The 15615-nt window shown below is 39.2% G+C and overlaps 1 protein-coding gene across 1 annotated transcript in view; it reads right to left on the minus strand.

Moving 5' to 3' along the window:
* Window positions 1–1186: 1186 nt before the first annotated feature.
* The window catches only part of AP1S3 (adaptor related protein complex 1 subunit sigma 3), a 54013-nt gene continuing 39584 nt past the window's right edge, over window positions 1187–15615 (minus strand). The window contains exons 4-5 of the mRNA XM_081262026.1: window positions 7899–8036; window positions 1187–3367 (exon numbers count right to left, since the gene is read on the minus strand). Of these exons, the coding sequence (XP_081118152.1) occupies window positions 3332–3367; window positions 7899–8036 (174 nt within the window). The 3' untranslated portion in view covers window positions 1187–3331. The remainder of the gene's footprint in view (window positions 3368–7898; window positions 8037–15615) is intronic.

The raw sequence follows: 15615 nt of genomic DNA on the forward strand, positions 1-15615 counted from the left end.
GAAATAAAGCATAGGTCTATGCCCAGGGGGAAACAGAAAGTGACTTGGTAAATAACCCTCCAGTCTCTGCCTATTTTTCAGTGTTATTTTCATCCAGTGCTTGCTGTTTCTTCCTCAGCCCATAGCCAAACGTGAAGCTCTTTTCTCATGGTTAGATACAACCAAGGGTGACATGATAAGCTTTAGCTAAATGTTGGAAGTAGTCACAGAGCTCAGTAGTTTTTCCAGACTATTATTCAACACTAGCAGAATATGTATTCTTTCTCTGATTTCTCCTCCCTCTAAAAGGTGACACAAATCCCACCTGCACAAGTCAGCAACACAAACTTGGTCATTCACCTTTTGCCTGTATTCCAGGAGCAACTCTTTTCTTTACCCCTATAATATAATCAATCATCTCAAGTGTTCCCAACACACTTCACCTGCATCATTTAAAAGGGCGAAAAACATGCCTCAAATATTATTAGCTTGTACTTTATACCAAGAAAACAGACTCATCAAATACTTTCATGGGTAATACCTTTGAACAGTCAAAGTTTTATTAAACAAATGTTTAGCACTGGGACCTGATCAAAGAATAAATGTTAAAGTCCTGATTTCCTTTCCTCTTCTGTACAATGAGAGGTGTGAACTAGCTTACCTCACAATCCCACCTGACTCTGATGTTCCACCCATTCTAAAGAGCAAGCCCATGAGGTTTATCAGGGGCAGCCAGGACCAGCATGCAGACCCCAGGTCCTAGTGATCCCCATTGTGATGCTCTAGCTGAATACAAATAGGATGCTTAGCATTATGGCTCAAAGCATCCTTGCAAGTATACTAAGGTCCACCTGTTTCCCTTGAGAAACAGCAGAAAAGCATATAGAGAGAGATTAAGAAAAGTTAGGCTCTAAATTTAAACAATGACTGCACCATTAAATGTAGGTTTAAAAAATCAGATTATCGAAATGCACAGGAATAGTGACCAAGAAGTCAGTAGGAACAAGTTGCTGTCCCTACTTGGGAAGTTTCTTCTTCATGGAAAGTAGCAAGAAAATGATAGGGACTTGGGGCCAAAAATTAGGGGTGGCAATTTCAAGCATTAAAAATCTGGTCAAAAAATATATTCATAACAACACATTCAAGTTTCTCATTAAAATTTTTTAAAATATTTTATTTGGAAGCATTATACAAGCTGAATATTTATTGTCATTCCTTGCACTTGGTACCCTTGTTATAATTATACAATATAAAGAAAACGTAATGGCTATTTTCACCAAAACCCATAAAAGATGCCCCCCAAATTCCTCAAACTTACCCCAGTGTGCCACCAAGACATAATCATTTTCTGTATGTGACAGGAAGTCTGAGAATATCTATGCATAGCTAGACAGTCTCTAATATGGAATTATCCAGAACATATTTAGTACATTTAATGAGGTTCAAAAAATACCTTCATCCAAAAATAATGGAAAGGAACCAGAAAAACTGTGATATATTTACATGAAAGTACAAAATCTTTTATAAAATTGTCTTGAAAAACAGAGTTTTACCATATTTACCAAAAAAAAGAAAGTTAAAGAACTAAAGAAACAGTAAACACGGTGATAAAAAATGATAAACTTCAGTCTGGTGCCATAATTGCAATCATATTATTAATTTGAGGAAATAGTTAAAAACCCAGTGATTATTCCATATACTCATCTGAATTATTTCCTTTAAATAATGGTTATATTGGGGAATTGGTCAAGTTAGCCCTCTGTTCTTGTACTCCCATCTTGCCTTTTTCCCTGAAGCACTCTCCTGAGATGACCCACAGAGGACGTATTTCCATCATGTTCTATGAGGGGGTACCATATGGAATCTGCTGGCTTGCCTTAAGAAAAGCACTAGGAGGCACTGACAGCTCCACTATGAGCGATACCAGCCCTCAAGACTCCCATTGAAAATGTACAGGTAAGATTTCAAAGAAAGGCGCCAAGACAGAACAGTGCAAGCTATTTCCCCATATGTGTCGGATCACATTTTTGTGTTTTGTTTTGTTTTGTTTGGAAACGAGGACTAAACCCAGGGGCACTTAACCACTGAGCCATATCCCCAGCCCTTTTTTATGTTTTATTTAGAGATAGGGTCTCGATGCATTACTTAGGTCCTTTCTAAATTGCTGAGGCTGGCTTTGAACTCACAATCCTCCTGCCTCAACTTAATTGAGCCACTGGGATTAAGGCATGTGCCACCAGGCCCAGCTCAGATCATATTTAGTACCTAGTCATGTAGAATTTTCATTCCAGGAAGCATTAAGGTAACATATTTACAGTAATGACAAGCAGAAAATTTGGGGAGGGGAGGAGGAAAATCATCCACCATTTAGACTGCAATGATAGCTAATAAATGCCCTTAGTAAGCTTAGTAAGCAATGACTTAAAATATATTAAATTTACATTAAAAATATTTGAAATAAAACCTCTCAAGCAACTAAGAGTGCTTTTAACATAAGAGATTTTTAAGATAGTAGTAGCAATAATTATTGCATTGTTATTAATCCCTAATATACTATTTTTATAATAAAGAATGTCATAGACACTAGATCTCTGGATCTCTACAAATCTTAATAAATATATAGAGTTTGTAGAAAACATAACCTTACTGGAATGTCCCTTATATTCAATTAAAAGGTAAAATTAAAACCTCAGCCTAGGTAGCAGCTCCTAAAGCCTCAAAAACACTTGTTAAGTTCTATACTTTCTTTGGTTATCGTCTCTAATTCCAATGCTCAAAAAATAAATGAATTCAGAACATTAAAATAAGATACATTGTATCTGGTCTGAAATTACAGTATTATTAAGTATTTGAAAAATATCCAGCATTAGGTATGAACTCAACTATTAACATAAGTTTGAATTAATATATACTTTTAAAAATTAAATATTTAGGAAAGACATTAATAATATATACTTTACTTTCAGAATCACAGGTTATCAACAATACAGTTTTCAACCTGTCAGTAGGAGGTCAAATGCAATGCAAATATATTGCAATCATTTCTTTCAAAATTAGCTTTAAAATATCACATGGATTTAAAACATTGCAAACAACTATTCATCCGTTGGGTTATTCAACAGTCGTTTCAAGAAACCAGGCACACAAAAAGTACTCATGTATAGTATAATACAGATGTGTAGCAATTATAAATATATCATGTTAAATGACTTCAATTCGTGCTAGTTAACAAAGAATCCCTTTAAGTTATTTTTGGCATGGTGCCAGAGGCTTTGTCAAGACTGACTGTAAGGCATTACTTGTTTGTAAATTTATAATTCATAGCACTCGGAGTCTTCAAGTAGATGTACAGTTAAAATGTAGGTTTGTTCATGTATTCTTCCATTGTCTGAAAGAGAACAATGAATTAGAACAATTTTCCCTTTAAGCTGCATTCTGTAGCAAACAATAAAATCTTTTTCATTCTTTTGGATATTTTTTGCCATTATTGAACAAAGTTTTCAAAAGCATTTATGGACATAAATCTTTGCATTCTGATAGAGAAAGGTGGTTTGAAGTTTAAGCATCACTTGTACACATGACCATATGGCTGGAAAAGCTAAGCTTGATCATCCGATGAGTGTCTGCTAAGAGAAAAGCAGAAACCACACCTGCCAAGAAGCACTGTTGACTCAAGGTGAATGTGTCTGCTAAAGAATCATGAGGACCGCATCCAGGAATGTGTCTAGGGAGGCCTGAAGGGCACTTGCAGAGCACATGTCCTGCTCCCTACACTGTGCAGAACATCCTTGGCACACTTACTGCCAAGACATAAATGATACATACATCATGATTCTGCAGAACGGTGGCCATGGGTTTTGAAAGACTTTCCTCCTAAGTATACATATCATGGTTTTTCATCCTACTCATCAGTTACCAAGTTTGCCAATAAGAGACAGCTCCATATTTCTTTTCCAGCATTTTTTTTATAAAAAAGTGTTTAAAGAGATTCACAATCATAGGTACAGTAATGTTGCAAGTACTATACTGTACAAGATGGGTTGACTTTCCATCGCCCTCCCTCCTACCACAAATACCATATGTTGTTTGAGAAACACCATAGCCCCTGGTTGAATCAATAAGAGAGCTCAGAAGGACAGCAAGTCTTTCCTGGGCAATACCCTGCCTCTTCTGTGCTGAGTTGCCAGCAGTTCTATGAGCAACCCCTTCCTCACTTGTTCTTAAGTTCAGACCTCAGCGTCTGTGACTCATTCGAACCTGCCAGGAGAGACACTGACAGCATGAGCCAAATAGACCAAGGTCATAGCCAACCAAGATCACCAGGGGGAGACCGTAGTTAGAAATCAGCTTTTCTAACTGCTTCTATCTGCCTTCTAGAATTCAGTGCTCTTCTGCTGAAAATACTGCTACTAAATCACCCACACTTTCTTCAAAAGCTCTTAGGCCTCCTAAAAAGCATTGGCCAATAGAGGCCCATATCCTTAAGGCTTCTGTCCTGTATCTCCTCCTAAAGATGTCACCCATGTCTTTTAACTTAGCTGGGGTATCATGCCAGCTAACAGACCATGACAGTTTTATGAAACATGGAATTCATACCCTTTGAAAGGAACACAAAATTACAAATATAAAATTAAGTATAAAGTTTACTTGAAATGATGAGAGGTTATTAATATTTAAAAGATGGCAAATATAACAAAATCCAGAATAGCATGCTATTCTCATTGATTAATGGCCAATGCTCTTCTAACATATCTTAGATTCACTGTAGGGCTATATAAAATACCTTCCTTTTGCAAATTTGACTAAAATGCATGACAATATGAGTACATAGTTCCTTTCTGCAGTCTTGAAGAAGCCTGAGTCAGTCAAAGGCCCTGAAGTAGACACCTCACTGGCTTCGGGGCTCACTGGCCTCTAGCTATCAGCACTGCTCACACTACCAGATGACACAGGCTGCTGACTGCTGTGCTGACTGCCTTGCCTGAGCCCAGCTGTCACTCAATCTACATGAACCAGTAACCTCAGAGGTGGTATTTTCTTGAGTTTGCCACTTGAAAGGTTTGGAACAGACTTTTAAGACAGACACATCCCTAAAGAGGTGTGCCCTTACCTTTGCAAGAAGAGGGCTGGAGTGTTACCTTGGGACATCTTCTGGCTCTGTCTAGCACTGTGGTGTGCATCTTGTGCATTCTGTACTGTACATGCTATGCCTACTGCACTCTGGTTTGGCTTAGCTGTTAATGTGCTAAGAATGGTGACAGTGTAGGGGCACAGGGCACACTGAGCAGGTTGCTCCTACATCCACACATGCACATGAGGCATCCTGTGGCTTGAGCTTTCAGGTACCATTTGACTTTCCCTTCTTTATGTTATCTCTTTGTGTAAGACATCTGCTGATGACTGCCCCTACTGGTAATCCTAGGAATTGCAATCCCTGTGGGTAGTTATCTCTTAGTTGGAATTTCCTTTGTTTCTAACAACTTTATGTCATCCCCTATCCACCTTGTTACTCCCTCCCAAATAAATCATCCTCAACCAATTGAATTTTGACTTTCCTTATTGTCAACATCTAGCCCTGGTACACTCAGAATAAGCCTGGAGCATCCAGAGTTTTGAGACTCTGAGACCATGAGGTCTTATTAAATGAGTAAAGACAGCTTTTATTTATTTATTTTTATCCTAAAAAACTTTTATTAAGTAGATTGGGGAAAAGACTCCAGACCTACTTGGAGAAGGTACTGTGTTCTTAAAGTAAAATCAATGTCATGAAGACCTTTCCTAGCCTACAGTAACAACAAACATTTGCTTAGGTCCAAAGGACAGGGAATCAAGAAAGCACTTTTTTTTTTTCTTTTTTGCCTTTATGCAATTATTTTCTCCTACTCATTCTAAACTTTGTGAATCAGGAAAGATAGATAAAGTTAATTTTCAGCAAGCTCACCAAAGTGCCCATGAACTTCACTGAAGGGAGTACCAGAGCCCAAAAAGACACTAGTGACACTTTCTCTATTGGTGGGTGCTATTTATTCAATCAGAGCTATTTAAGGGCAGCATGACATTGCTACTTGCTGGGGAACATAGGGTTAAATGCAGGTCCCTGAGACCCACCCATCAAGTTTGTCCACTCAATCACCAGGGACTTGAACTATCATGTCCCTTAAAGTGAAAGAATTTACTCGTAAAATACCTGCTTTTCATATTTAGATGAAACTAGAAACACCACATTCACTACAATCTCTAATACTCTCTTTCCTACAGAAAGGGGAAATTTCAAAATAATCCAGGTATGTCTTGGCCCCAATTCAGGAAGCTTTAATTACTGAAGCACCAAAGACCCTGTGAGGAGTCTTTTCCTCCTGTATAGAGATTCCACGTTAGGTACCCTAAGGACAGCATTTTAAATAACCTCTCCCTCTCACCCTCTCTACTCCTCCTCCAGCATATTTTACAAAATATGGGATTCCATGGGATTTCCAAACCACAGATTTCTCTAGTACCTTGTAAAAATCCCCTTCCAGTGGAATTTTGGAGAGAGCCAAGTAAACCTCAGAGAATTGAAATGCATTTTTAAGGTGAGAACACCTCTAGTAATAAACGCATGGCCTCACATGGAGGCACACGGAGCTGCTTTTGGGTGCTCACTCAAATAGGTCTCCTTTTTCAGGTCCACTCCCCTAGAGACCGATGCTCTCCATGAGCAGGAGCAAGAAATCAACTCAAAGGAGTACCAAACATGCAGGGAAATCATTCCTAATGTTGTTAACTTAATCAGCCTCTTATTTCCAAAGAGCAGAAAGAATGGCTTTAATGCCAATTTTAAGAAGGTACTTAAGGATGCTCTGGATCCTCTTGACCGGCTGTTATGAAAACAAAGATGCAAAGACCCGACTGACACTCTGGGAGAAGGACCTAGCCTTGGCCAAGCTGGGATGGAACCCAACCCCCCCAGGCACATGCCTGAGCCGGGCTGATCAAATCATCTGGTTTTGGAGAGCAGAGGTCAGTGGATCTAACTGCTCTTTATCACAGTGTCCATGGGAGGACTGAAGGAGGTAGCATAGGCTAAGTTCCCCATTAGATATGATGCAAATCTGGGCTGCTACTAAAAGAAAAATCCCACAATATAAGAATCACAGAGAGTCAGGAGCAGTACCAAATGGATTCTTCAGAGCCCATTTATATCTCAGCAAGCATCCACAGTGCTTCCAATTTATTTATGCAAACAGGAGCACACGTTTGGCCTTTCCAGGAGGTGTAAGAAATTTTAATTAAAATGATAAATGCCATGTTCAATAACAAAGCCCTAATATTCCTGGCAAATGAAATAACTATGTACTGCTATTCTCCTTTCTCAGGCAGCACAGATATTTCAGTGAAAGTCTTTTTATGCATCTCATAACATTATTTTTTCAAAGGATAACACCAAGAACTTGATACCTTTTTGATAGTGAGATATCCTAACACTAAAATGTTCATCCAAACAGGACCCATCTGCTTGGGTTCAAATCTGTATTGCCCATTTATTAACTGTGTAAACCTGAGCAGGTCATTAATCTTCTGATGCCTCTATTTACTCATCTGTAAAATGGAGTAACAATAATAGCTACTTCTTAGAGTTACTGAAAGAAATAAGCTAGTACATGTGAATTGCTTAGAAACTATCCTCAGCACAAAGTACCAACAGAATGGTGGTTAATATAATATTTTTTTGAACCTGGGGTCATGTTTGACCACATTCCCATTTTATTTTTTGAGATGGGGTGTCACTAAATTGCCCAGGCTGGCCTTGAACTTGCAATTCTCTTGTTTTAGTCTCCTGAGTAGCTGGGATTACAGGGCTACCCTGTGATCTTATTAACGGTATCGTCACCACCACCATCATCATCATCTTTTCCTATGGCACGGAAAATTGTACTGACCTCTTGTAACATATCAGAGTCTTCAATAGCTTTTACAGCAGTTTTCTTGGATGTTTCCTGAATTTCTCCACCTATTATAAATTCATCAAGGATAAAATATGCCTTTTCAAAATTAAAGATAATATCCAGCTCGCAGACCTGGTAGGACAAAAACAAATGTTTTGATAAAGTGGCGGCAGCAGCAGTGGAGACCCTCCCCAGCATCCCCAGCTTTCCCACAGCTGCACCCATGCACACCCCAAAGACAGAAGGATCAGATGGTATTTTAAGCAGAAAAATAGAACTAAGGAATCCCAGGCCCTTAATAAAAGTAAAACCACATTCTATTAAAGCAGACCTTGTCCTTAGAAAATAATATTTTATGCTGCAACAAGAAATTTGAGACTCAGTGGAAGAAGGAGGCTACTCAGCTCCTCTACCCACCTGCAGCAAATAATTGAACCCTGGCTGCGTTTCAGGCACAAGGGCAGAATTTCATTTCTCCTACCCTTTGGTCTGAAAATCTTGGCTTTAGGACTTTCTCCTAGCTTTAAAAGCTCACTCTGCAAATTAGCTCAAAAATGCTAATTTTTCTCAAAATTAGCCCACAAAACAATGTTTTTTTAAAATTTAGAGTGTATCAACCTCTCCCAGAAGCCCCATCCCCAGGGTTTCTGGGTCAGGGCCAGAGTGCCACCCTAACAGATTCCTAGAGAATGCTTCTGGCCAGCCGGACTTCACATTAAGAACCACTGTCACAGACTAATGCAGAGTCTGATAGATCTCAGGGTGTAAGTATAGAAAGTGTCAAGGCTACTGTCATAATCCAAATAGGGCTCATTTCCTAGGCTTCCACCAGACAGCAGCTCAAGCACTATCCTTGTGGGTTTTCCGCCTTATTCCAAAGACTTTGACACCTGACCTTCTCTTTGTACCCATAGTACACCCACCCACCTGGAGCTGCCCTCTTTTGTTGGCTCATTCAAAGTCTCCAGTCCTCCACCACACTGACCTCACTCAGGAGCATCTGATATATTTCACCAATCTGCCTCCTGAACCTCCTCTCCTTTGCTCCCCTGACCTTGGCACGCTCATTAATGCCTGTCCACCTCTATCTCTGATGATTCTTTCTCAGGTTCCTCAGATGATTTGTCTCCTCCTCCCCAATTAAGAAATATTTATGAGTACTTGGGACCTATCAATCATCAGAACAGATGACATCTCTGCCACACACTGCCTAGATTCTGGCCATCTATCTTCTCCTTAAATATTCTGTTCCTCAACACAGCTCTTCTCTTTGCAATATTCACATTCGCCCAAACGATCTCATGGGCTCTCAGAGCTCTGTCCAGCATCCAGGTGGCTCAACACACTCTGATGTCCAGCCTGATCTCCATCTGGGGCATCAGGGTAGACATTTCTACCTGGATATTCCTCCATCCAGATCGCCATGCCACACATCGATCTGAACTCTTCCTAATTGCTCAATCTAACCCCTTCTAGAGTTCAGTTCATTTTACCCTCCCCTCATTCCTTTCCATCCCTTGGGCTTGCCCTCCCCTTTAGTAACCAATTCCTATTGACTCTACCATCTAAATAATCCCTATCCTTCCCTCTCTCCTCCCACAATCCCCCCCACACCCTGCTCCACTTCACAGCTGCTCAGACCTACAACACCCCTCACTGGGCCCATTGCGATGAGCTTCCAGGTGGTGTCTGTGCCTGCTCAGAACCATCCATCACTCACACTGCTAAAACACTGATCTTGTACCTCTCTGGCATGAGGTCATGTTCAGGACCAAGTTCAGTTCCTTACGAGCACACAGGGATCTGACTATCCATCCAGGCCCTGCTCTCTGCTCTCCTGTGCCGATGCTTCTCCTGAGCTACAGCCACAGGTACCACAAACTTGCCATGTTCTTTCATGCCTTCGCCCTGGCACATTCCAGCAATTCCTAGAATGTTCCACCAAATGCCCTTTCTTTTTTTTTAAATATTTATTTTTTGGTTGTAGGTGAACACAACATCTTTATTTTATTTTTATGTGGGTGCTGAGGATCGAACCCGGTACCTCAAGCATGGTAGGTGAGCTCTCTGCCTCTGAGCCACAACCCCAGCCCCCAAATGCCCTTTCTTTTATCTTGCTGCTGGCAAAACCAAGCTCATATTTCAAAGCCAAACTGAAAAGTCTCAGATGCAATGATTTCCCCATATCCTCTTCCCATTCAGATTCCACATGGCTTCCCCTCCGTTCTCACATCTGGGCACTGGTGTGTTCTAACCTACTGTCCGTAAGGCAGAGACCCTGTTTCAGTCACCTTTATGTCCCTAGAATCTGGCACATAGTGGAGCACAATAATTTTGGAATGCAATGAATCTAGAGTAAGTGAATGAGTTGGCTATCATACAGCCTTGTTTTTATCACACCAGGGATTAATGACTCCCCAGATAAACAATTCTCTGATTCCACCAAATGCTATAACTTTATATAAAATGGGTGTCAATATTTTAGCAAATTGCTCCATATATTTAGAATTCAGGTCAATAAACTTACAACACAGAACTGGTTTATGTTGACAGAATTGAATCTAGAAGCATATGAACAAATGGATAGAATGCCACTGTAATGGATGGCCAGCTCAGAAAAACTCATCTAACTCATCAGCAAAGGTTACAATCTCCTCATTCATTAGAAAACAGCATTCATCAACAATAAGCAAATAGAGAGGAAAATAGATTATCTGTATTTATCCCTTCCTCCCTCAAGAGTCTCTCTTTATGTGTGTATATGTGTGCCCACATAAACATTCCAAAATTAAAATCTGTCCACTAAAACATCACCCTATCACTTCCCAGACCAATAGGTTTCCCTCTTGAGATCCCCCATCAGGGAGAAAATGGCATGATAAAAGGGTATGTCCACAGTTTATGAACTCTTTGTTTTACTTCTCATTGTAAGAATTTGAATGAGAGTGGAATGAAGTTTTTCAAGTGAAAATCTAGACAGATCAGAAAATAGTGTGCACCATGCACCACTATAAACAAGGGAGAATTGCAGCACACACCAGGGAGGAGATCTGCAACATAAATGATGATGGGGAAGGGGAAGGAGATAGTGTCCATGATACAAAAAGAATCCTTGCAAATATCTAAGATTAGTATCACAATTGGAAAAAAAAAATTTAAAAAGTAAAGACTGTTTAAGAAACAGTTCAGACAAAGCAAGAAAGGGAAAATACCAGCACACATTTAATGCGGCCTGTAGCTCACTAACAATCAGAGAAATGCAAATGTAAATTAAAATAACATTCACTGCTGCTAATGTATGGATATATAGGTTTTTGCATCCACTGTGAGTAGAATTTATAGATTTTATAGACTATTTCAGAGGGTCAAATTGTAGTATCTATCAATCGTAAACATTGTAAAACTTCCACAAAGAATTTCTCATATTATACTCAAACCAGTGTACCAAATATAATGAACAACAAAGATTATGGTAGTATCATTTTTTTTATTATTAGTTGTTCAAAACTTTACATAGTTCTTGACATATCATATTTCACACATTTGATTCAAGTGGGTTATGAACTCCTATTTTTACCCTGTATACAGATTGCAGAATCACATCGGTTACACATCCACTTTTTTACATATTGCCATACTAGTGTCTGATGTGTTCTGCTGCCTTTCCTATAGTATCATTTTTAATGATAATTTGAAACAACTTAAATTCTATCCATAGGAAGTTGTTAAAATAAAATATGTATATACCCACAGGGGCATGAGAATTCTATATAGGTATTGGGAAGAAGGAGATTTCTAGGGATAGATATGAAAAGAGCTTCAAGATAGACTTGTAAGGAACAACAACAAAAAAAAGTTGCAGAGTCACATGCATAATGCAATCCCATTTATCTAAGAATAAAAATTATATATGTCTTGAAGGATATGAAAAATGTGTATTACTTTGTAATTTTCAGCAATATAACTAAACAAAAAGAAATCACAGTAGATTAGACATCCACACATAGGAAAGAGGGTACGAGAAGTAAGCAGTTACCAGAGGTCAGAAGAGGCAGAAGTCGGGAGTTACAGGAGCGATAGCAGAGGAGCCTTAGGGTGCAAGGTGGATGTACATCAGGAATCCAAGATAGACAGGAGCCTCATCAGGACAAACCAGCAATCAGAGTCTAGCAAGTGTACCCAACAGATACTAATGCAAGTTCTCTAGGAATTTGTGACACCCCACTCTGAGAGCAGCACCTATCCCCAGGCCTGTGGGGTCTCCTCCAGTAGCCATGGGGCAACAAATTTACTGCACCTAGTTTTAAGGGATAAGAATAAGGTAAGGTGGTATGCAGATCCAGTTACATAAAAACATACATACTTTGATATACAGTTACTACCTCTAGATCATTAAGAGAAATGAATAAACAAGTTCATTGTCATTATGGAGAATTCTGATAATGAGCAAATATTTCATATACAGCAACTTCAAAATGCTATTCTCTGGTTAATCTTTGAGAATAACTCCAACTGAGAATAAGAGATAACATCCTTGGAGAACCTTATGCAAAATTCAAGTTTCTTCAGTTATTGCTTCATTACTCAAATACTTCTAAATTCCTCAAGATTCTGCCTCAATGCTTACAAGACTCCACTCTACCTAATTATGTGAACACCTGTGGCTTCCTGCACCATGTTAATATAACATGAACCTCTTTACTCATTTTTTCCTTATGTTATCTATAGCATCAAGAATAAAGTTGACAACAGCAGAATCTTGACTTCCTTCTTGTGTTTTACTATAACACGGCTTGTGGGTCTTTTCTTTTGGCAGAAGCCCTGCTGCAGTGAAGTTATTTCTGGCATTTCACCAACTAAATTCTTTTGAGTAGAGTCTAAAAGCACCTGCCCTTAACTGAATTTTGTTCCAACATCAATACAAAAAAATTCAAACTGCATGCAGAAAATGCTTCAGACAATAAGAAACTACATAAATACTATAAAGCTATCTATAAAATAAAAAGTTATAATACAACATATGACTATACGGCAATTTAGAGTTTATAAAGTTTTGCTCTTTACTTTCTCTTTGACCCTCATAGCGAGCAGCTCCATGAGGCTAGCAAAGCAAATACTTCTATTAACCTTTCTGAATGCCATTTTTCTCATCTGTAAAATGGAGATAGATGATGGGTCTTAAATCATGGGTGAGTTAGTACAAGCTGACAACAGGACTCGGCAGGATGCATAGTGGTCCCTACATGAAGTTCAAAAACTTGCTGGGATGGCCACATCTGGGTACTCTGAGTGCATCAGTAAAACTTCACACCACAATCTGTAATGGAAAGTTTGGTAGGTATCTAAATCCTCAGACGCTTATCTACTGTGAGACTCTAAGGCATTTCTTCTTAGCCTCTATAAATTGGGGTTAATGCTACTTACTGAAGATCGAAAGATTAACTAGTTAATCCTTGTAAATCTCCTTGGAATTGAAAAGTGCTAAAAAATACATAACTTAAATTAGTAACCAGAGATTTTGATTTCTCTGTCTTTGGGAGATAATATTTGCCTGAGTTATAAGAGATGCTGAGGACAAGGCTTTGCCTTGGATAATAAAAGGGCATGGTTAAAGGGAACACAAGAGGAAAAGACAAATATATTATTTCTGAGATGATGTCAATGAAAATCGGCACTTTGCTCATCACTGTTAATTAATAAGAATTGAACACCTACTAGGCACAGAGCCTTGAAGGGCTCTTAGCTGCTCTTAGCTTAATCAAAGATTCATTGAATTTTTTAGTGAATTACATTTTGGCTCATGACAAAGATCAAGCTTCTAAAGGATACCAGAATAGGCTGGAAAATTAATGTTAGAGAGCTGGGAATTCACTCTGACTTTCCTTCTACTTTGACTGGACAAAACATTGGTGAAGGTCATTCAAATTCTCTCGAGATGTGACATGCTCTGAAATACTTGGTTGAATTTTGGTTAGATACACCGAGATCAAAACTCAGCCTCAGTTCACATTATCACACTTGGTTTAATCTAAGAAAACAGAACAGGTCAAATCAGAGTTCAGAAACAAGGGAGAGAAGACAGGTGATGGGAAATTTTGGACTTCAGAAAACTCTTCCAGACCCTTGCAAAGGGCCACGTCTGTAGTTTATTTCAAAGGAAAAATAGCAAAATGCTAGAATTCATAGAAATAAAAGAAAGTGTTAAATTAAATTATCTCACATTTGAAACGCTACTTTACATCTGCAAATCACTCTTTAAAAAAATGAAAACTCGGTGAAGCAGGAGAAGGAAAAAGAAAAAATGGCATAGCTGTCTTATTACTTCCATATTGTCCCACAATTAAAATCCTTGAAGCAGCATTTTAGGACTAAAACATCATTTACAAGGGAGGAAAAGGTGGGGGAAGGGAAGGAGAGAAAATTCTTTCAGAACCTCTCCCAGGACTCATTCTTAAGAAAACTATTGCAACAAATCTGATAAAGCCCTGATCAACTCTGCAAAAACTGCTTTTTCCATTACAGGGAACACAGAAGACTCTTCTGGGAACAAATTCTCCTAACTTTTCTTGATTAAAAAAAAAAAAGTCTTTAGTGAGCAAGAGGATAGGGCAGAGAATATTACGAGAGAAAGACATTTTCCAAATCCAATGATATGTTTCTTGAAATGGTGAACTAGATTAAATGATTGCCTAAAATCTGGCTCAGAGCTGGTTACAATGGATGGAAGAAAACAAACAAGTCAAAGTCAGGACTTCAGTGACTTGCAACTTGGTGGTGAGGCAGCTCTTGTGTTAGGAGTGCTCTGACCTGTGCCATGTCCTGAAGGACTGGCGATGGCAGGTATGCGCAGTAGGAACATCACAAGGTTGGAGGAACGGTCAGGGACTGAGTTCTGAAAGCTGAAATGCCAACCTAGGAGGTTTGAATTCTATTCACGACAGATAATGAAAAATGACTGCAAAGGGATGCCATGCCTAAGAAAGACGGCCAAGAAAGAAACAGAACAACCCAGAAACAGAAAGGACCCAATGGGAAGTTTAGAAAGGAAGGCAAAACTGAAATCCCAAGTGAACCTCTGCTAGTGAGAGTGGAAGGGAAGAGATGGATGGTAGTCTAATTTGAATAGACAGAGGTAGATTCTACAAAAGGGTAGAAAAAAAAAAAAAAAAAGAACCCTGTCCTTGGGCACCGGAGAATTCTGGAACATAATAAATTTCAACCTCAAGATAGAACAGGTAGGTTCTAGACTGTGAGATGCCCAGTGAAGCCCATCACCAGATGTGCAAAGAAGAGCCAGCTGGTGAAGGATTTCAGGAGAGAGAGTCAGTAGATACACCAGGAGAGTAGGAAGGAAAGCAAGGCATTTAGAGGGCAAGATACAAAGGACAAGAGCCAGCAGAAATCATTGTCATGGCAAAATAAAGAGGAGGGAACTTAAAGAACACATTGCAATGAGGAAGGATCCAGGGCTGCAGAGAGGGGAGGGAAGGTGGGGACTCAGGAAATGTCACTGGTGTTGACCAGCAGGGAGAGCTCAATGGTGACTTTGTGATCTCTCTGGAGCAAAAAAGACAGAACCCCTGCTGTATGCTAATGTTGAATGAATGGGTTGAAGGTTCAGGCAGATCGGGTATGATATGAAATAAGGATAATATTGGTATAGTATGTTACTTGGCAGCACATGCAAAAGGATTCTGGAACAGCAACGTGA

This window comes from Spermophilus citellus (assembly GCF_964194105.1).
Source record: "Spermophilus citellus genome assembly, chromosome: 11".
In the NCBI taxonomy this organism is placed as follows: Eukaryota; Metazoa; Chordata; class Mammalia; order Rodentia; family Sciuridae; genus Spermophilus; species Spermophilus citellus.